General features: G+C 38.4%; 1 protein-coding gene across 8 annotated transcripts in view; it reads right to left on the bottom strand.

The window, feature by feature from the left end:
* Nucleotides 1–23,802, bottom strand: part of LOC107561799 (plasma membrane calcium-transporting ATPase 2) — a 175,256-nt gene that overhangs the window by 13,511 nt on the left and 137,943 nt on the right. For 7 of the 8 annotated variants that reach the window (XM_016246288.1, XM_016246286.1, XM_016246290.1 and 4 more), the window contains 12 exons: nucleotides 23,019–23,060; nucleotides 21,557–21,721; nucleotides 21,217–21,431; nucleotides 18,776–19,018; nucleotides 13,258–13,499; nucleotides 12,783–13,017; nucleotides 8,506–8,685; nucleotides 6,357–6,444; nucleotides 5,699–5,805; nucleotides 4,015–4,206; nucleotides 1,166–1,379; nucleotides 454–665 (listed from right to left, as the gene is read on the bottom strand). In XM_016246288.1, coding sequence (XP_016101774.1) covers nucleotides 454–665; nucleotides 1,166–1,379; nucleotides 4,015–4,206; nucleotides 5,699–5,805; nucleotides 6,357–6,444; nucleotides 8,506–8,685; nucleotides 12,783–13,017; nucleotides 13,258–13,499; nucleotides 18,776–19,018; nucleotides 21,217–21,431; nucleotides 21,557–21,721; nucleotides 23,019–23,060 — 2,135 coding nt within the window. The remainder of the gene's footprint in view (nucleotides 1–453; nucleotides 666–1,165; nucleotides 1,380–4,014; nucleotides 4,207–5,698; nucleotides 5,806–6,356; nucleotides 6,445–8,505; nucleotides 8,686–12,782; nucleotides 13,018–13,257; nucleotides 13,500–18,775; nucleotides 19,019–21,216; nucleotides 21,432–21,556; nucleotides 21,722–23,018; nucleotides 23,061–23,802) is intronic. The other variant, XM_016246293.1, reaches the window with a different exon arrangement.

The following is a 23,802-nucleotide window of genomic DNA, read 5'->3' as shown; positions in this document are numbered from 1 at the left end:
TTTTCTCATTTTGTCTCTCATAGTGGAGGTATACCTATGATGAAAATTACAGGCCTCTCTCATCTTTTTAAGTGGGAGAACTTGCACAATTGGTGGCTGACTAAATACTTTTTTGCCCCACTGTATATATATATATATTCAATGATATATATATCATTCACTGTATATATTCAATGATATAATGTAATGCAATGTGATGTGATGTAATATTACTCTACTGTAGTGGATCAGCAGCTAATTCAATCAGAGAGTTGCATTTGTATAATTATATATGGAATGACCAAAACAGATCGTTCTACATGCTGGCTTGTTATTTTCCCCAAGAGCATGGTCTACTCAAGTCCAAATGTCATACTAACTAGAAACTGTGCTTCTGAGCACAGGTCCTGAGCTGTAACTCCAAAACACACTGCTAGGAAACATACCCCTGTTCAACATTTGATTTGTTGCTACCTGAATGGCGAAAGTGCCCAGAACAATGGAGCAGAAGATGGGGTTTCTGAAAATGCCGTCAAACACGTTCCTCTCTCCATGGATCTTGCGGGCATTGATCTCGTTGAAGAGCTGCATCATGACGAAGGTGTTGAAGATGATGGTGTAGTGCTCAGATGGAGGAGAATGCAGCGGCGCGTTTCTGCCACTGTCGATGTCAAAGATCTGCTCGCCTGGATCACAAACACAGCATAAGACAGGACTGAAGATCCCACATGGACTAGATGTTTCGGTAACACTTTACTGAAAGCCTTTACAGTATAATGCATTATAAAAGGGTTATTAAATGGTATAATGCATTATAATGTGTGTTGTAATACATTGCATCTTTTCGTAAATAATTATAACCGAATTTAAAATGCATAGTGTAACAATGAATTGATAAGTGTTATAATGTATTAACTGTGGTTACAGTTATTCATAAGATTGTACAATGCATTACAAGGTGCATTATAAGCCATAATTAATGCATAAAAAATACTTTTATAATGCATTACACATAAAGCTTTAAGACGTAAAGTAGTTTTTAAGTAAGTAAAGTGTTACCAATGTTTCTTCAACTATTTGTGTAAAACCATTTGAAAAAATCGATTTAATAGGCATTTTCAAGGCATAAAATCATAAACATATTTGCTTCGCATGCGTCGCAGATCTACAGTTTAAGGTAATGCACCCGCAAACAGCAGTGTGAAGATGATGATGAGCTGGTACACGCCATGGCCCAGGATGTTCTTGGTCATGGTGCTGGAGATCAGGGGTTTGTTTCGGCCGTAGGGTTTCCTCATCAACAGAGCCTCATTGGGCGGTTCAGTGGCCAGAGCCAGAGATGCAAACGTGTCCATGATCAGGTTCACCCACAACATCTGCACTGCTTTCAGAGGAGAATCCTGGAAGAACATACAGTCTGGTTAAACTGGACTTGCTCATCACAACTCGTGAGACCAACAAAACATAATGAACTGAGCTAGAAGTTATACAAGCATTCAGTGTTGGGGAAAGTTACTTTTAAAAGTAATGCATTACAATATTGCGTTACTCCATAAAAAGGTAACTAGTTACATTACTTAGTTACTTTTTATGGAAAGTAATGCGTTACGTTACTGTTGCGATACTTTTTAAATCTGGACAGGGCTTGCATGTTTGTTTTTAAAATAAAAAAGTTATATTTTTGGCAAATATACTAGCCTTTTCACACCAAAAGTGAAATGAATAAGCCTCAGGCTGAAGGGAAAGTAAATTTACGTCCGTACAGTAGAATGCAGAAGAAGACATTTCAACACACTTCAGCAATAAAAAAAAGCCACACAAATGTTTGTCTAGAGGAATGTTGGCTTATTAGTATGGTTGAACTGGATCATCGAAGGACAGAAGCAAAGACATCGGCTAATAGAGTCACGAATCTGGTCCGTGGCCTTCCGGCCGATTGCCACTAGAGGTCATTCTACCATTACATTGACTCTCACACTACACAGACTGTTACATGTCACTCCGGACTACAGTTCCCATCATCCATTGCACTTACACAGCTGAATTCACTGATCACACAGCCGTCACTAATCACACGCTCACCTGAGAGCCATTACACACTCTATTTAACACTCTCTCAGTTCCTGTTCAGAACGACTGTTCTGCGCTTGTCACTCATCTAGCGATAGCTGCATTACCGAGCCTAGTGTCTTGTTTTCCTTGTTTTCTCCGTGTTCTTATCACTGCCTGTGTACCTGGATTATTCCTCGAGTCTCGCCCAATTGGATACTGTTCCTTGTTACCTGGATTATCCCTCTTGCCTTGCCATCAATATACCTGTTTGCCATTTTCTGACCTATGCCTGTTTTGACCACGTCTCTGTTAACAAAGCCTTGCGGATGGATCCACACGCTTCCTGTGTTCACTCCGTAACAAATAGAATGGGATTAAATATATAAAGGATATTTGTGTTGTTTAACATTTAATTATTGCAGGTTTGCGTCATATTCTGAGTTGCATTATTTTTATTCATTTTGAGGAATACTGAATCTGTTTTGTTTTTTTGTGAGTGAGATGAAATGATGCAAATTCATATTTATTTTAGAACTAGAGTAACATCTTCTGATTTCTCTCAACATGGGGACAGGAGAGCTGTCAGTCAATAAATTCGAAAAAAAGTAACGATATTTCCTTCTAAATTTTGAAAAGTAATGTTTTACTTTACTAGTTACTTGAAAAAGTAATCTGATTACGTAACTTGCGTAACCCCAACACTGCTAGCATCGTCCTCGTGTATCAAAATATTAGTAAGAAGACCCTGAAAGTCGTTAACCCAGTGTACGATTGAGTGCCCTCGTTCATCTAAAGCTCTCTGGATGTTAATAACTTCACCCAGTCTAGCCTCTTTCTCTCAGAAGTGCTGCATCATTTATTAGGTCAGAGATCCTCTAGGAAATGAAACAATGCTATTTTAGGTCACAGGGATGAAGTCTTTGGCCTTGGCCTAGTAATCTAATATAGATTCTTTGCCATTGCCACATGGTACATGTCTCTGCGTAGTCTAATTTGAGATTTCATAGTAGGTCGGATCTATCATGTCATAAAAGACATCTACACTTACATTTAGTCCTTAAGCAGATGATTTTATCCAAAGCGACTTAAAATGAGGACAACGGAAGCAATCAAATCCAACAAAAGAACAATATGTGCTGTGACAAGTCTAGGTTAGCCTAACACAATATGCAAGGGTATATATATAAATAAAAAGAAAACAAGTAGTTAGAATAGAAAACAAATAGGAAATGGTAGTGTTAGAGTGTATTTTTTTAATAAAAAAATAAAACAAGTAAAATGATTTGAAAAAGAATAGAGAATGCTAGTGTTAGATGGTCATTTTTTATTAAAAAAAAAAGTAGAATAGAAATTGAATAGAGAGTGCAAGTGTTAGAGGGTCGTGTTTTATATATAAATACTGTATACATACACACACACACACACACACATATACATATATATATATTACATATATATATATATATATATATATATATATATATATATATATACACAAGACTCGTTTATGGTAGCAGTGGTTTTAAATTAGTAAGTGGTTTTGTGTATTTCATAAAGACAATGTGAGTAGCCTGTACAAAACTCTCTGCTACAATGCTAGTGTGTTGGACGGTTGCCAGGGAGTTAGTTTGAGGTTGCTAAGGTGCTCTGATCCCACCCTCAAGTCTCTGTGATCTTCTGGTCTCTAGACATGGCTCAGGTCCCTCCTTTAATGTAAATCTATGGAATTTTTCACCTGTTTTATCAACTGTCAGGTAAAAAAGTGAGATGCTTTGATAGACAGGTGTACATTTTACCAACCCCAAATGTTTGAACGTTAACACATGCTGAAGTTTCTTACTCAAGTTTAGAGGCTTGCTCAAATCACTCGTGCCAGGTTTGAGCAATGGTAATACTGACGCTTGCTTTAGCAAACAGCACTACACACTCAGCAATACAGTAAACGCTCATTTATAGGCCCACTGTGAGCACAGAGGCACAAACCTGGGTTATACAGGCTCCGGTAAAGGCAACGATCACAGCCACCACGTTAACGGTCAGCTGGAACTGGAGGAACTTCGAGATGCTGTCGTAGACGTTGCGTCCCCACATCACGGCCTTCACGATGCTGGAGAAGTTATCATCCGTTAGGATGATGTCAGACGCCTCTTTGGCCACATCTGTCCCTGCGATTCCCTGTTAAGACATTTCACATCAATCCTTTGCTTCAAATTGCATCAAGTGCCAAAAACGTTCAGAAAATCAAAATCATTTATTCATTCATTAAAATCACCGTGATCGGCTTAGACAGAACCATATGTGACCCTGGAGCACAAAAACATTCATAAGGGTCAATTTTTCGAAATTGAGATTTATAAATCGTCTGAAAGCTGAATAAATGTGCTTTCCATTGGTGTATGGTTTGTTAGGATCGGACCATATTTGGCTGAGATACAACTATTTGAAAATCTGGAATCTGAGGGTGCAAAAAAATCTAAATATTGAAAAAATCATCTTTAAAGTTGTCCAAATTAAGTTCTTAGCAATGCATATTACTAATCAAACATTAAGTTTTGATATATTTACAGTAGGAAATTTACAAAATATCTTCATGGAACATGATCTTTACTTAATATCCTAATGATTTTTGGTATAAAAGAAAAATCAATAATTTTGACCCATACAATATTGTTGGCTATTGCTACAAATATCCCCCAGCGACTTAACACTGCTTTTGTCCTCCAGGGACGCATACATGTTATGCATTACTAAAATTACACCTCATAAAATCTGTCAAGGTCATATTTTTAGAGTAACATCAAGAGAAACAAAAGAAAGAAACAAAGAAAGAAAGAAAAAGAAACAAATTATATTTTGCATGAAGAAAACATTATAGGAACTTTTAAGGACTTTGTTTGCATTGTTGACATTATTTTAATGACATTCGTCCCCTTGGAATTATAAGGTTCTCTCTGACATTTTTTGTCAAAATTGAGTTATTCACATATTCTTATGTGATAGATGTTTTTATGGTGTGTACATTTTGGGACTTTTTATTTAAAAAGCAAAAAGGTTCTATCTACACAGTCGAATGGAATGCAAAAACTTTGAAGCTCAATATCTCAAAACGACTCGGAATGCAGATAGAAGCTTATAATTCCAAGGGGACGATATAAGCACATTCACTTTCCGTTTGAATTAAACCAGACTGAAGTGGGACCACACCCTCATGTGGACAGTGAGTGATCATAAATGGTAAAAGCTTGTTGGTGTCTGAGTAAAGAGTTTGTTTCTGCTCACACTGTGTTTGGGTTTTTTTAAAGACTAGCCTGAGGGACTGTTCTCCCTTAAGACAGGTCTGACAGTAAAATCATGGTAAATACCACAGAGAGGAAGCCTCCCGCAGGCAGCTCATGTCAGCAGGAACACAAGAATATGCTCTCCTCTGACACGGCTGAACTTATGGAAATAGAAATGGCGGGGCGGTGCTGACTCAAGCTGTTTTTCTACCTCATGCGAGCGAGTCAACTGATAGATGTCAAAAACCAGGAGTAAGAGTCACCGGCTCACACTAGGGGGCGCTCTGGGCCTGCGTTTGAGCGTGATTGTGCGAGCTGCTGAAATGAGGACAGCCTGTGTTTGAGCAGCTCAAAGACTGGAATTAGGATGCGGTTCGATCGGTTCTCACCATGGCAAAGCCGACATCTGCCTTCTTGAGGGCCGGTCCGTCGTTGGTTCCATCCCCAGTTACAGCAACCACCTGCCGCTGCTCCACCAGAGTGCTGTCAATAATACCTGAGAGACAAGAGATCACACATTACTGAGTCATTCTGTGAACGCTGTCTTTTTCATTTACTGCACAGAGAAGAACACTTCTGCAAGATCTGAGACATTTTATCAGACCACAAGCTTTCTCAAGTCTTTCTCAAATTTCATTGTGCAATATGAAGAGTTATATACCACTTAATTTCAATTGGAAATACTTAATAATTGACAGGAGCTCAAATATGTCTAGCATATTGTTCATCTAAAAATGTCAGTCGCTGGCTAATTTGACATGTTTTGTAATAGTTTTAGATCACAATCTCCATTAAAATGTGGTTATATATTTATAATACACTGAAAAAAAAATGGTGGTGAAACCATTTTATAGTATTTCCTTGTAAAAGTTACTCTAAACTTCAACATTTTTTTCAGTGTATGTTAGAGTAATCATCATTTTTGTAAGATCTTCAGGCCTCTAGTTATGTCCCTTCACAACTTTCCGTATATGTGAATACGTGAATAAAGCAATGCTTAGTCTGTACGGTTCTGATTGTGACTGATACTTATGCAGGTTCCCTCACCTTTGACCAGCGTGTGTTTGTCCGTCGGTGAGGATCTGGCAAGCACTCGCAGTTTAGGCCACACTTTATCAATGCGCTCCTGCTCAACCTGCCAGAGACATGAGACAGACGTGCATCCATCATGACAAAGATGCTCATTACAGCTGCCAAAAACTGGCTATACACCCATCTGATGGAATCCATAAAACAGCCACGAGTATACATCGTGAAAAAATCAAATCCAGCTCTAAGATATCTTTCTTGTTGCAATGAGTGTAAACATTCATCAGAAAAGACGTCGCATTTACATATAAATGATTTGACTGTGCATTAAATCACACGGCGTCCATCATTCACATGTGGGGTGTTTGTTAGAACGGCCAGCTTTCAAATGTGTTCAATAACTGTCTGCATCAATAACAGCAGTGCATTGCTAGCAGAGAGTACACATGCGACTAATGCAATCACAACATCATAAAAAAGCCCCATAAATGATCAGAGTACATACAGTTATATGAAGCAATGCTTTGGACAATCATCTCAGCTCGTTCTTTAATGCCAAAATCATGTGTGCAGTAATGCATTTCAATGAAAATCGACATTCCTGAGGCTTTAAAAGCTCTTTAAAAGATGATGCATGTCTGTAGTTGAGGTTTGAAAGCACTGATTTACAGATAGCTACAGACTTCATAAAACTTAGACATCTTATCAAAATAACGTAGAAGACAGACACATTTCAAACCAGCAGAGAAAACATAGATTTTAAGCAATACAGAAGAAATAACTTCCAGTCTCTAGACGATGACAGATACTTTGTCATTTTTCCTAGTTATAATCATTGTGGCGCATCTCTCATATCCTCCCACCAAAGTCAGGAGGAATGATTCTCTCAAACTGTAGTTTGCTATGCAGTAGCAAGGGGCTTTATCTAAAGTAAAATGCATGCAACTCATGTGTGATGTGACACTGTCTTTCTCTTCTAGAAAAACAGGAAAAACACTGCTGACTCATCCTGCGCTGCACAGATTTCTGTTCATCTCCCAAAAATACCAGCTGCCACCAGATACTGTGGATGCATCAAATCATGCTTCATAACCTGCATAATTAAAGCATACTGGTTTCATATGGAAATGTAGTACTGTTCAAAAGTTTGGGGTCAGAAAGATTATTATGATTATTATTATTTTAAAAAAATGTATAGAATGCATTAAATAGAGAAAGTTCAAAACAACAGAAAAAATATCCGTGTCAAATAAATGCTGTTTGCTGTAAGAATCCTGGAAAATAAAATGTATCACAGTTTCCAGCTATATTGTTCAGCACAACTGTTTTCAACATTGATAATAATCAGAAAGGTTTCTTGAGCAGCAAATCATCATATTATACTGATTTCTGAAGATCATGTGACACTGAAGACTGCAGTAATGATGCTGAAAATACAGCTTTGATCACAGAAATAAATTAAAATGTACTATTTCTGTCATGACAACTCTCGGAGAGTTTAGCATAGTAATGTACATGACAAGGTTAATGTGTTTGGTGTGGTTGGAATCGATCTGAGCAGTAGATCCGAGACTAGCTACTGCACAGACATGCTGCTGTGAGTATGTAGGAAATGCTGCTGCTGCACATGTAACACATGTGAAATAACCATGTAGCAGATCTATGCAGGTGGAGCTGGGGAGGTGGAGGGTTTCTGAAGCGCACTGAACTGCTACAGGAAACACTAGCCGAGTATTTGAATGTTGAGCAGCGAGCTCATTGGCCACCGATACAGGAGAGAACCAATCAGCTGTGCAGTGTGAAGTGTTTTGTCGGAGTTTCATGCCAGAAATTGGTATTTATTCACACAGAAAACAGTTATTTGAAATCGTAATTTTTGATCAAATAAATGCAGTCTTGGTGAGCAGAAGAGACTTCTTTCGAAAACATTATAAAAATCTTACCAAACCCAAACTTTTGAACAGAGTATACACAGAAGAGTAAACTTTGCTTGTAAGCCATTTCATGGGGTCTTTAATATAAATGTTTGTGTCTCATGGTATTTTTGACAGTATTTTAACATTTATTGCACTGGACCAGTCAAACTCATTTTCTTGATATTATGCAGCAAATGCTGTTACTATTTGCTGTATACTCAGTGTCCTGCACTAAGTGTGCAGTACTGTACCTCTCCCTTCTCATTCCTGATCCTCCTGTTGAACTCCTTGCCGTCGATGCACAGGAAGTCTTCTCCGGGGTGGATGATGCCACATTTGATAGCGATGGCTCGTGCCGTGTTGATGTTGTCTCCTGTCACCATACGCACAGTGATTCCAGCACGCTGGCATTTCAGGATGGCGTCGGGCACCTGTGGACACAGGACTGCATTAATTCACCTCGCTCCGCTCCGCTCCAGAGGAAGGGTTAGTGCAGAGGCCTCTGCAAACCGCAAGCCCACGCCTGCAGCCCATTGCAGCAGTAAATGAGAACACTGTCACAAAACACACAGGATTCGGTCAGCTCTCCTGATTCCTCTAATCTCTCTTTCAGATGCTCCAGTGAAACAAGTGAGAGCTCATTAGGAGGAATTCAAAGGGCTCCTGCGGTAATTATGCAGTGGTGGAGATGATTTCTCATGCACCAAAAGACAAAATTATTCATATGAAGGTTTCATTTTCCTGCTGAAAAATCTGACCAGGTTCAGACGGACCAGTTGAAAAGTGCCTAAACCCTCCTAAAACCAGCCAATAGACTGCCTAAGACCGGCAAAGCCTAGAGGCAAAATTAAGGTAATGTAAGGTAATTGGAGCTAGTGGGAAGTAAATTCAGTTTATTTTATATAAACTGTGTGTGTGTATATATATATATATATATATTTATTAATTTATTATATATATATTATATATATATATACTGTATATACATGCTAAAAATTAAAGACTCAAACCAACATACTATTGTGTGATTTTTATATATATATATATATATATATATATATATATAGAACAGATACATATGTATAGTGTACACACACACACACAAAATAGTATTTTATACGTCTTAGTTTAAGTCTTTTAGAAGTGTTTGGCCATAGCTCCCACAGCAAATATACTTACAGTATAAAAGATGCATTTTGAGTCCCATATAAGATTGCACTGGGTGCTTTCCTCCCTGTATTTGATCATAAGTATAACTGACTGCTGCAAACGTGAAATCAGGAAGACTAAAGCACACAATGATCCCTCACAACAGCTGTAAATTAAAAACCATAATCAACACTGCCGAGTGCAAACGGTCACAAGCACTCTGTCGCTGGCTGACCCCAGCCCTGTCCAGAACAACCACAATATATATATATTCAAAATGTATAAATTAAAAAAAAATTATATTAATTTAATTAAATTTAGTTAGTTAGTTAGTTGGTTGCATTGTGTATTTTTTAAAATTATATTAATGTCATGTCAGTTAAGCTAATTTTCCCAAAAATATAATAATGGTTTAAATTGTGCAAAGTACAATGGTATTTATTGCTTGTGTTTCCTAATAAAATGGACAGAATTTGAAATCTGAGACTTTGTTTCATATCAAAAGTAACAACGCACAAAGCTTAGCCTATTGAGATGAACTGGATGGGAGGCGCACTATACGCACTGTGCATTCATCAACTGAAAACAGAATTGATTGGGATTTAAGAATCGATATTGATTCATAAAAATGAGAATGTATTGAAATAGAGAAATCATTTTTTTTCTTCTTCTTTTTACCCAGCCCGAGCATGTTTAGTTGTTTTCAATGGCCTCTACTGCGGTATGTGTTGAACATGAAAAATGACGCACAGTCTCTCTTCATCTGTTCTCTTCATAAATACATAAATAAACCTATTTGCTCGTCCTGTAGCTTCATTATTAAAAATAAAAGCAATTAAATGTGTCATTATAATTAAAATATGGAAATTAAAATGACGGGTAATAATAGATTATGATGGAATTTTAAATGACCGTCAAAATGACAGGCAATGTTAAAGTCTAACGCAACCTCTGGTATAGATATATATGATTTTAATAGAAAAAAAGGAAGATTGAATATATATAATTATTATAAATATAATACTATGATGATTTGATTTATTTTTTTTATGTATGTATGTATGTCATATTTTAATTATAATGACACATTTAATTGCTTTTATTTTTAATAATGAAGCTACAGGACGAGCAAATAGGTTTATTTATGTATTTATGAAGAGAACAGATGAAGAGAGAATGTGAGTCATTTTTCATGTTCAACACATACGTAGAGGCCATTGAAAACAACTAAACATGCTCGGGCTGGGTAAAAAGAAGAAGAAAAAAAATGATTTCTCTATTTCAATACATTCTCATTTTTATGAATCAATATCGATTCTTAAATCCCAATCAATTCTGTTTTCAGTTGATGAATGCACAGTGCGTATAGTGCGCCTCCCATCCAGTTCATCTCAATAGGCTAAGCTTTGTGCGTTGTTACTTTTGATATGAAACAAAGTCTCAGATTTCAAATTTTGTCCATTTCATTAGGAAACACAAGCAATAAATACCGTTTTAGCGCTCTTTAATGTGGCGAGATAGATCGCTGTAGCTTAAACTGTGTACTCGCCTGTGCGTAATCAAACGCATGGCAAAAGACTGGTGACAGTTTTATTTTTGTTCTGTATCTGATGATCCCGTGCTCTTCTGCCACTCGCCACCAACTGGACAGGTGCGGGAATTACAGTTACAAGTTACAATAGATCACCCTCAGTGTAATCTGTCGAAGTGATGCACGGCCTTCAGATTTTTCCGTCATTGCTAAAAAAAATTCTGTCAATGACGGAGAATTTTCGGTTAACGCGACCTCTGATCTACACACACATATATTATTATATTTCTCCTTATTACAGTAATGACATTTGGAGAAGTTTGACAACAATTATAAAATATAAAATTTTATTTACAACATAAAAAATGTGTTAATGCAAAAACATGTGAAAAAAGAGGTTTTATTTAGCTTATGCTACATATAATTTGCGTATTTAAATAGATTTTTTTGGTGAAATGCAAACCATTTTTGTGCGACTCACCCTAGTAGATCAAAGCGGGCTAACCAGTCTCAGGGATTTTCATGCTATTGGTATGTTTTTCATGTGCAACTTAAAGACTTTTTGATAGCGTATCATGACGCACACTTGTTTTGCACTAGGGTCTTGGCAGGAGAGTGAATTCGACGCAATCACAGACGTTATGGAAATGGGGGCCGGACTAGACACTAAAGCGAGAGATGATATCTGCTTGACTAGACGTCCAAGTATTTCTGAGAAACGCAAAGACAGCCCAGTCTCACTTAACTCATCAGGAGGAGAGGAAGAGCCTCATCAATAAAACACGACAGCAGAGGAAGGTGACGTGGTAACATTAGACATCTAAGACTAATGGATTTGTTTACGGATTCTTAGGTTTCAGCTGTTTATTAGGGAAAGGAATGGCTCACGTGTCCCGTAACAGAACGCTGAGATCAAACACACCAAACCTGTGTCATCAACAGAATGCTGGAGTTTTAAAAATGCTATAAAACAAATCAATTCGAAGTGGCATTTCTGCAATTCCAGAGAAGGACAGCAGCGGGTTGATTCTGCAGTCAGGACTTCACGAATGTTCCTCCATTCATGCTGTTTTTCTGTTTTACCGCAGATGTTGCTTTCTGTATGAAGCCTTCAACAAACTGACAATTACTGAGCGTTGCTCCAGAGACAGAGAACGAACGCCAGAGCAAAGAAACAGCGGGATAAAAGGAGGAGGTTAAATAATGCAGCAGTATAGACGCTTCTTCTGTCCCTGTGCGTGAAGATGTACGATCATTTGAGGACGTGTTTTTAAAGCATGCCTCTCTTTCACATCCTCGCATGCGTATCTGATGCAACTTCTCCTCTAATTCCCAGTATCTTCCTGTGATCTCAGAGCACCTGGGCCAGTGAGTCCTGCACAAACGCACCTTGCAATGTATTTTAACAGCAACTAGGTACAGATGAAAACCTGATCAAACTAGTTGTTCAAACAGTCAGTTTTGAAAATACATGGCTTTGCACATCCTTAGCAAAATCAGTAAATGTGAGCCTGGAGCACAAAAGCAGTCTTAAGCAGCACAGGTATATTTGTAGCAATAGCCAACAATACATTGCATGGGTCAAAATTATAATTTTTTCTTTTATGCCCAGAATCATTAGGATATTAAGTAAAGATAATATTCCATGAAGATATTTAGTAAATTTCCTACTGTAAATATATCAAAACTTAATGTTTGATTAGTAATATGCATTGCTAAGAACTTCATTTGGACAACTTTAAAGATGATTTTAAAGATGATTCACATTACAGGTGTGCTCTCCTGATGCAAAACATTATATACAAATTTGTGAAATACGACATGATGAAGCGTGAAGACATTTCTCACCTCAGGTCTAACAGGATCCTCAATTCCAACAACACATATTGCGGTCAGCTCAGTCAAAATGTTGTTCTCGTCCTCCCAGTTGGGCTCCGGGTCTGCAGGAAAGTCGCGGTAGGCCACGCAGATGGTTCTGAGCCCGTTGCAGGCCATGGGTTCGATTACTTTCTTCACCATCTCGTCCCTGTCTCTCGGTCTGAAGACGCGGGGTTCGCCCGTCTCGTTCAGAATGATACTACACCTGAAGCCGACATGTTCACATTAAAATACAAGGCCCTTCATTACAGCAATTTCTGACTTTCTGGGGACATTTCTTCATTATGTAATTCTGCAAAGAGCACATTTAAATGATTCCAGGCACATGAAGCCACAGTAATTCAACATAATGTCCCTCCAACTGCTATTGAGACACCAAAATGCTATTATGACAAATTGCAGGTTCGAGAGCGGAAGCATCAGAGAGCAGATGAAAGGCGCTCACTTTTTAAGGACGATTTCGGACGCTCCTTTGCTGTACATTCTGAAGCTGCCGTCTGGAAGCTTGATGACGGTGCTCATGGACTTCCGCACGGAGTTGAAGGTGTACACCTTGTAGAGTTTCTCCTCTGGGATCTGGTTCCGGACAGTCTGGTAGTCTCGTTTCAGGTCCTGGACAAGACCCAGCAGGCCACACTCGGTTTTGTTGCCCACTTGTTTGGGAAGACCTCCTTCCTTATCTGGAGGCTGGGATGGAAGAAAGCCAAAGAGGTTTCAGATACCTGCTGCATGGTAACAAGCTAAATAGTGCACTCTGTTCTGTTCTGTGAATGCTGACGATCATTAAGGGTCACATATCTGACCACCTGTCCACAGGTAACGGCAACCGTTGCTTAGCGACCTGCACTCATGGTGGGCTATGCTGCATCGAGCGTAATAAATTCTTTTGGTAAGTCTGCTGAGGTCATTTACGAAGTTTCTTTGCAATTCATCACAGCCGTATAAACAGCAGAAGGAGAACAGGTGATTTTTAAAAAAAAAATTTTTTTTTTTTAAATAGTGTTTTGCACAGCAGCCCACCTGGTTGAAAAAAACAGCATATGCTGGCTAGGTATGTTTAGAAGAATGGTTGCTGGTTTGAGCTGGTTTAAGCTGGTCCTTAAGCACATGACCAGCTAAGGACCAGCTTAATCCAGCTCATGACCAGCTAAGGACCACCTTAGACCAGCTCAAACCAGCAACCATTCTTCTAAACATACCTAGCCAGCATATGCTGTTTTTTTTTCAACAGGGCAGTGTTAATATTCAATTCCATGGTTTGCGTTTGTTATAAATCTCAAACACTAAAGTATTAATCTTCTGCCGTCGATTCTTAACGTTCACTTTTTGGACTCCATTTAAGGCAAAGCAATCTCTCATTGTCACTGTGAGTTCAAAGTGACCTTGTAAAATATATATTAACTAAGGTCAGCTTGGTCTTCTATCTTTCAAGCATGTTGAATTGCAATTGGCCTCTACCTTCTTGCCTTCATTTACAACTTACTTCATGCTCCCAAGATGCATTGTGTCCAACAGAAAACAGAACCCGTGCTGAGCAAGATGGCTCTTCATAACTTTAACACTGTGTCTTTCCTGCTATCAATCACTGGTATTTAATAACATGTCTGCAATCCCACTCCACAAAGGGGCATGTTTTTCTTAAAACATCTATATGTGATCCAAACCGTCTTTCAAAGAATAAGTGTCTGCATATACGTACAGTATGAAAGCCCGAAAAAGCTTAAAATAAACTAAAGGTCCATATTATTTTCAGACCACAAAACCAAATCAAATCTCACTGTCTGCAGTTTGCTTGAACAAAACCCAGCACCCAACACTACCCAGCTAGAATTTCTCCAGGGAATTTGATTTCATTATTGATGAGAATAAATGAGAAATTGCGGAGAAATTGAGAAATTTCAGCAAACAAAGCCAGTGCACGTCTTACACATTTTGATTTATGTCTGGGCATCAGACTGTGACTGGCTTGTTTACACGTTAATGGCCTACTGGGTAATCGAAAGTGGACCATTTCATTCCCAGGGCAGAGAGAGGGTGGAAAAAACTGAATTATAACTAAAGATAAATTAAGTTTTTTTTTTCCACAAGAAGTTTACTAACTTCACTAAGTGTACCTCAGAGGAAGAAATTACATTAAAAAGTATCTCGTGTTTGCTCACCTGGGTCATTCAAGACTGCTCATGCATTTGATGCGGATTTCATAGCACCCCTCGGAGAGGCGCTGGCACGCAAAGCTCTCCTGAACAGCTGTCTTCTCCCTGGTCAGCACGCACTCCTACGAACCACGGCATATGGCAAAACATGCTCTGGCAGCACTACTTCCTCTTTACAGCCCTATTCGGCTCCTGCGCTCCACACGGGCCCCCGATCTATTCTCCTCCTCGCTGCAGGAGCCGCGGATGCCCTCTTGTGTCCCCTAGAAGGTCATTTTCATAGCACCTCTTTGATTTCACAGTGTTACCTACACTGACAGAGACAGGCCCTGTCTCAGGCCATGAGGTGAGCGCTCTGCCAAAGCTGATTGGCTAAAATGAATGAGTGGCAGCCCGAGGCATCGCAGAGAGACTTTGGCAGAGACCCTGAGCCACATGGAGCGGCTGCAGCCGGACAAACGACTTTGCCCAAAATGAAAATGCCCAAAACTTATCAAACACGAGACAGCGAGATATCTCACCTTGTCATGTGCACAATGAAAAAACTGCTCCCAAAACAGTAGGGCAGTATTCTTTCCAGCATATAGACTAGTGTTGGGTCTAAGTCCAGTAAGTTTAAATTCACCTGAATATGTTTTGAGTCATTCGAATTCATTCATAATTGCACTCGTGTCCAGACTTGGTTCCTAGCCCGGCATCGAGTACCCCAAATTTACATATGACTAGTGGCAGACGTTTTGCCTAAGCATAAACCTTAGAAAACCATGGTTTAACGATGGTATCAGATAGTAAAACTAGGGGTCGAGAACTCTCTTTAACTCAATCCCTAATCAAATACATCTGAGAAATCAAACCTAAGTCTTCAGGATTGCTTGAAAATTACAGGCAGGTGTGTTTGGATAATTACAGACACAGACTCAGACATTTTGGACATGAAAGATAAAATATCAGTAACAACATGAAGACATTAATAAATGTATCGAACTCGATTGGATAAGGACTTGGACTCGACAAGGTGGACTCTGACCCGACAAAGGTTTGCTTGAAAATTACAGAAAGGTGTCTTTGATCGGGAATAGAACTAAACTCCGTAGGACAGTAAAGTCTCCCATCCCTAATATACATTATGGAAGAGACTGTGACTTTGCCAAGTCAGTCTTGACTAAAAGCTATTCCGGCTTGTTCTGAGAGTTTGACAGGACCATAAAATGACATCCTTGAATATGTCTTACCACAGTACTGAATGATGTCCATATTCATGCACCATGGTACCTTTATACTGCAGGTAACAGTCATTTGAATGGAATCCTATGGTTCTGTTCACAGAGTCGTTCATCATCCTGATGACAGAAACCAGAGTGTTCAGTTTGGAGTCACTGAATGGATCCGTTCCCAGATTCCCAAGCAGAAGCCCAGTAAAAACACATCAAGCATGAGTAAAACACATGCAACAATGTGTTAATCGCTAACCGATACTCTATGCTCAAACAAACCTTTGAAAAAGATGCAAGAAAGGCTAACTGCATCTGTCTTTGGTGTAACTAAGAATCCAGAGCTTACAGCCGATGACCTACTGAACAGTCCTCAAACACACACACAGCGCCGCATACGGACATGTAACCTCCAATCAAGAATTAATGGGAGCCCGGGAACATGGCATCAGTGTCGGACCCGACCTCTCAAATCAGAGGGCCAGAAGGTCTGACGGAACAGTTGGTAGAAGCAACCTGAGATCAGAGCGACAAGAAGTCTCCGCAGAGCTCAGACTACCGGCTGAAGTATCAGTGTCCATGCCAGCAGCATCACCTGTACTGTGTGTCCTACTCCGATTTCAGGATTACACTAACTCTTTCGTGGCTGAGCACCAGCCACTCGTACTACTGAGACACGCTTCATAACCACTCTATATTATGAATGCTAAATCTATATCAAATACAGGTAAAAGTGTGTTGTTAAAACCGTGCAAATAAGCCGTTGCACCTAAAAGCACGATATTCCGATATAGCGTAAATCTAGGAGCACTGAGATAGGAAGGAGAGTTTGGAAAGTTTGCTGAAGGAGCTCGCAAGTGTTGGGTGAGGAGAAGTTCATGCATTAATTACATAATGGAGCAGCAAAGCACAGTAGCTTGGGGGGATCTCTCCAGGGATAAAGAGTTCTGCTCATTTCAGTTTGTGTTAAAACAAGACGTCTGGAATGATATGCTTATCCAAGTCTTGCTTTGTAAGGTTATGAAAGCTCTCGGTACTGGTCTCCAGGGACGAGTTCTGTAAGTAGTGTTAGTGTGCTGCGCCGTTCAATGGGTTTGCTTTCAGTTCCTATGCTTCTTAAACCGAGATACAGAACAGATCTGATTCCAGCCCCCAGAACCTAGAGGAGCTCACATGTTCTGATTTTCATTGTCTCATTGTCTCAACTGTTTCCTTGCAGACTGCTCATTTTTGGAAACCAACCCAAACTGGTGCTCCAAAATACACAGCAATTATTCTGCAGCATTCTTGGTCCTCAAAGAACACACAGCACATACGGAAACGTGTACATGAGAAGGCCTAACGCAAACACAGTCCTGATTCCAGTAAGCTAGGATTTCATCGGTGGGTTACTCTATGTAGGACACCACACTGTAGGTTTGTGATGTTTTTTCCTCCTTTGGAATTCATAGATATTGCTTTCCTATTGTAATGCTGAATGCGATTGTTCAATTTATATAAAACTGAAACAACCGTATACTTTCAAGGCACTGCAATTCAAACAACTGATTTTAGGCATCTCGAAAATTGATGATGGTAGTAATGAAGAAGCAAAAACGTGGTAATATTGCTGAAGCTCAGCTGGTGAGCATGGCATCAGAATCACCAAATCATTGATTCAGTTACTAGAGTAAACACACACTGATTCAATGTCCTTTATTCACTTCAACGATCGTTTGTCAAATAGGTGTAAGCAGCACTCTACCTAACGCTGTCACATTTGTGATGCTATTATGGGGCTTTATTTTTCTTTTTAGAGGATGAGCAGAATGCACATTCTGCTAAACATCTTCTTTTGAGTTCCACAGAAGAAAGAAAGCCATAGTCTTGGAGGATTTGCCTGACATGAGGGTGATGTTTCATGTGTTTCTGCAGACCCTAGTGTATAGCACTGACTGGTCAAAAAAGCCATTGTTTGGATTACATAAGGAACCACTTAAGAGTCTATGATTGGGTCATTATTGCAGCGATTAACACTGAATCCAACACTAAACTGACTTGAGCTAAAAAGTGATACTATTGTCTTTAAGAGCTGCTTTACAGAAGAATCTGAATTGGCTCCATAGTTGAGCTTCCATAATGGATTCAGCTATTCTGTGGTTATCACCGTGAAGCTGCTTTGACGCATTACAATTTTAAAAAGCGCTATAGAAATAAAAGGTGACTTGACTTGAATTAATATGTCTCTGGCATATGTTTAGCAACAATTTGTTTAACTGTATCTAATGCAATGTGTAGCGTTTCATTTCTTAAAGAGCCATGCTGGTAGATGTATCCCATGGCCATAATCCAGGGTGACAATGTGACAAGATTCATCTGGCTCAAAATGTGAGGTTGAGAGTTGTTCAGGGAACATGATATGTTGCATAAGGCTGTCCAAACAATGCTACAATTAATGCACAGTGCAATCAAATATAAAGGAAGTCCAACAAATATTAGAGTGCAACTTTTTGGCCAGGCAGTCTATATAAATAATAACATTAAAATCTATTGTTGCAAAGCAGTTGTTGCAGAAATAACACCAGTGTTAGCCAAACAGCTGAAGGTTTCTATGTCTTACCAGTATTTTAGTAGTGTAGGCGCTGTTGAGGGATATAGCGTTGACCAGTATTTCCAGAGTTTTGGGTGGGATGGAGCTGGGGTCTGGTATCTCCTTGTAATGGACATCGCCCACATAGCATTGCACTGCTGTCATTCGGTTGGTGGTCAGTGTGCCAGTCTTATCTGAGCAGATAGCTGTGGCATTGCCCATGGTCTCACAAGCATCCAGATGGCGTACCAAATTGTTATCCTTCATCATTTTCTATAAGCACATACAAAAGACAAAATAGTCATATTTAAATGTGATGTAACCACATGACTGATACAGATAACTAGCTAATACAACATCTTCTAAAAGCATCTAAAAACTGCTCTGTCCTCTACCTATATGAGTACCTGTTGACATAAATAACCTTCTAACTGAAATGGGACATAAAAAGGCTGCAACTGTATTTTTTTTTTTTTTTTTTAAGGATGTGTTCAGGACATTTTGGAATTACTCTACTGTAAGCTGTTCACACAGCCAGACAGAAAACATTTATTTCTAAAATAATTTCTATTGCCATTTTTGGAATTACACCGACATAGATCTATAAGCGGCTTTGATGGTAATAAAATACATCTGTGTATGCATAATAGCTACCTAGTGACTTTTACCTGTTGAGGTTCTTATGCGACACCGCAAACATCAAATGAGAGAGTTCAGAGATTTCATGAAATTCAGTATTTCCAATTTGTAGTTATACATTGTGAAGTAATCATTCATGAATGTAAAGTCAAAAAGCACAAAATTATGGCAATTTCAACATGAACAGCATATCGCTCACAGTTGGATCTATACACTGGTTGTTGACTGGATTTTGAAATGTGGGCATTGCACTGTCTGACATTTTGATTGGAAGCGACAAGTTATGAAATGTTATTAAAAACAAGGGTAACACTTTATTTTAAGGTGTCCTTGTTACACATGTTACATGTACTTACTATTATAATAACAATAAATTATGCATAATTACATGCAAGTAACACTAAGCCAAACCCTAATCCTAACCATAACCATATAGTAAGTACATGTAGTTAATTAATATTACTCAGTACGTAAATGTATAATTACACTGTGACAAGGACACCTAAAATATAGTGTAACCAAAACAACAAAGTCAAATATAAAAAAAAATACAAAAAATAAAACAAATGCACATATAAAATCAGACTCAAATCAATTTTCATTTTATGCTGACTTTAAAGTGAGCATGCACAGGATGTGGGAGTCAATTTCTGCTGGAGGCTAGCAGAAATGAGATAAACATTTATAAAAACCTCTCTGATATGATTGCAAATGAGTTTTGCAATGTGATTTAATCATCAACTGGTTCAACAGGTTCATTGAAAATAATCATCTCATTCATATCATTTTGTAATGGAGGAAAGGTTTCCCAAATAAAAATAAATAAAGTATTTTAAAAACTATTAAAAGTGATCCTATGATGACCAAAATTGCTGTCTGCACTGTAAAAAATTAGTGTAATTTTAACGGTAAAATATTGTAAAAACACAATGGAGAAAAAAAACCTGTTAATAAGTCAACAGTAAGTTCCCATACTATACACAATGAAAAACTGCAAAAGATCTAACTAGAAAATGTAAGTAATTTTACTGTAAATGCTGTTAATTGTACAGTTTTTAGAAGTAAAAAACGAACAAATCAACATAATTTAGTCAAAAACTGTAAACTGACATTTACAGGATTCCCTGCATGACACTCCACATTTAAAGTATTTTGTTTAAATAATCATGTTTCTTAATAGTTTTAGATATGTGACCCTGGAGCACAAAACCAGTCATAAGGGTCACATTTTTTAAATTGAGATTTATGCATCATTGTTAGGATAGGACAATATTTGGCTGAGATACAACTATTTGAAAATCTGGAATCTGAGGGTGCAAAAAAATCTAAATATTGAGAAAATCATCTTTAAAGTTGTCCAAATGAAGTTCTTAGCAATGCATATTACTAATCAAACATTAAGTTTTGATATATTTACGGTAGGAGATTTAAAAAATATCTTCATGGAACATGATATTTACTTAATATCCTAATGATTTTTGGCATCAAAGAAAAATTGATAATTGTGACCCATACAATGTATTGTTGGCTATTGCTACAAATATGCTTAACACTGCTTTTGTGCTGCAGGGTCACATATCAGTACCTTTGGGTTTTGTATTACATCTGCTGTTGTTTAATGATTATTGCATTATTTAAGTGTTGTGTGTTACCATATTTGTAAATTACAGTTCTATACTGTAAAATATACAGTTTGTTCTGCAAATGTGTTCACAGAAGCTCCCAAAATCTTTTTTTTTTTTTTTTACAGAGTGGGTTCATGTAATATCAAAATGTTAAACTAGATCTAAATATGCTACAGTCTAAACGTTCTTCATGTGGAACACATTTACCTTCACCGAGTAGGCCAGAGAGATGGTGACAGCCAGCGGAAGGCCTTCAGGAACAGCCACCACCAGCACTGTAACGCCAATGATGAAGAATTTGACGAAATACTGAATGTAGATCGGCGTACACTCCGGCAGCCACGGCCTCTTCAGAAGCACAAAGTTATCGATTGCAAAGTAAAGCACCAGGATGATGACTGTAATGGCAGACATCACCAAACCTGAGGACCAGATCACAGCAAACACTGCATTAATGCATGGCGCTCCACTGCAATGATAAAACAGCACAAAATACAAAACCAGTGTCAAACCCTGATCCTCCAAACAACCTAAAAACACGTCGCACCTGCTTTGCCGATCTGCACTGCCAGCTTGGTCAGTTTTCCCTGCAGAACGGATTTCTCTTTCTTGGAGACATTGGCTTTCTTCTTCTCTTTGTCATCGGCCTCTCCACCCTCTGCGCTCTTCAAGGGCTGCATCTCCATTGCTGCAGCACCGTCCTGCTTCTTCACTGTAAAGATAACACATGTGGGTTATGCGGCGTCTGACCTTTGCTCACGTCTACAGCTAAAGCTGGACCTTGACTGTACTGGCCATGTAGTCATTGTGAGAGAATCGCAGAAGAAAAGAACCATACTGTTGGGTTTTTTATGTTTGTTTGTTTGTATATCAATACTAACTTGGACATGTTGGCGACTAAACGTGATGTATGAATGACAATTCTGAGCTACTAGCCATCACTTTTTCAATATTCGAAAAGAATCATTGATCTTCAGGCGATACGTTATCACCAAGCCACCAAATTAATATGTTATTTTGTATATCTACATTCATCTGTCTCAAAGGGAACACGAGCCGGTGAATGAATTTCACATTTATCCAGGAACTCATTTAGAGGTCAATCGTGGTATCATTACATGACTGAGACACGTCTGCTCTACTGAAAAACCGTTTCATGGGATCTGATGACAGACGCTCCGTATCAAGTTTATATGGGACAAAGGATCTTGAAGTCCCTTTATTTAAAGAGATAGGTCACCCAAAAATAAAGCTCTGTCATCATTCACCCTCATTTTGCTTCAAACCTGTATCACTTTCTTTCTTCTAGCTATATAAACCAGTAATAGCTCCACGTTGAATTATAGCTTTGTTACAGAAAACAAAAGTTCTGTTTAATATCTTCTATCTAAACCCATTTATACTGCAAATGGAGCTCACAATCTAAGTTACTCATACATAAAGTTTACTCAAACTGTTTTTCATGTTGGGAATATCAACTGATTATAAAATGTAAAACCTTTTGCATACTTGCAACTCTGGAGACCTGAAAATGATCAGAAACTTGATGACACAATGCCTTAACTAGACTGTATCATGAGAATAAACTTAAGAGCAAATTTACTGACAAATCTAAATGCAAAGTATTTAATACTAAAAGTAAAATCAGTTGCAAAAAATGAAGCATCTACTGGCTGAACACATAAATTAAATACATTTCTCTTGTCAATATTTGCATAGACTAATTTATTTTCACCATTCTTTGAAATATACAGACACCTCTGGATATTTTTGTCCATATGATGAATAACCAAAGAGCATGAATAGGCTACAGATCCCTAAAAACTCCTTTCAGAATTCAAATGGTCCGAGATTTCGACACAGACAGAAAGTGAGAGGTTATCGAGAGACCCTGACGCACACATGAGAAGCAGCACAAACAGACGAGCTGACATCTGAACCCGCCAAAGGAAAGGAGGAATAAAGTAATGGTGAGCGCTCAAACCAGCGGTAAAGTGAAAGCAGGTTACCTTTGGTCTGGTTGTTCTCCATATTTCCATCCTGCATTTTACCTAAGATGAAGGCATCCACAGACACAGGACAAAAATAACAGAAAGCAGACGATAAAACATTCATCACATGGACATTACAGTGAAATCAAATTAAAAAGGAAGACAGAGAATGAGTAATTTATCAACATCATTGTGAGTCACATACATAACACAGAGTTGTTTCATAATGAAGCTCTGAGGTGCATTATGGGTTTGTATCAGTGACATAAAATATCAGCTGAGTTCATTTACTCTGTTGAGGTATAAATGTTATGTTACAAATCATTACTTTCTTGAATGCATGTATTTGATATTGAAGTATATGCAGTATGTGTTTGTTCAAACCAAAGTAGTTCAGCTGTGTTTTCATGTTGGTTTTTTGACAGGAATGCCATGGAATATCTAATATATGTAGAATCTACACAACATTTTAAACACTTGGTAGTCATTTCTAGGTTGGTCACTATGATTTGTCATTGTGGAAGAACTATGTAGTAATCATTCAGATATTCCATGGAGGAGAAATGGAGGAGAAACACTCAACACAATGAGGACTAGAGGAACAGCACAAGTCTACTGGACATGCAGGAGGAACAGCCATGCAACACCACAGGAGCAGAGAGGAGGAGAGCCACCTCACCACAAGAACAAGAGCAACCAAACACACAAAACCAATCTCTATCTATCTATCTATCTATCTATCTATCTATCTATCTATCTATCTATCTATCTATCTATCTATCTATCTATCTATCTATCTATC

This window comes from Sinocyclocheilus grahami, unplaced genomic scaffold (assembly GCF_001515645.1).
Source record: "Sinocyclocheilus grahami isolate Dianchi unplaced genomic scaffold, SAMN03320097.WGS_v1.1 scaffold792.1, whole genome shotgun sequence".
NCBI lineage: Eukaryota > Metazoa > Chordata > Actinopteri > Cypriniformes > Cyprinidae > Sinocyclocheilus > Sinocyclocheilus grahami.
The sequence above is the reverse complement of the archived record's forward strand: the minus strand, read 5'-3'. Positions and strand labels throughout refer to the sequence as shown.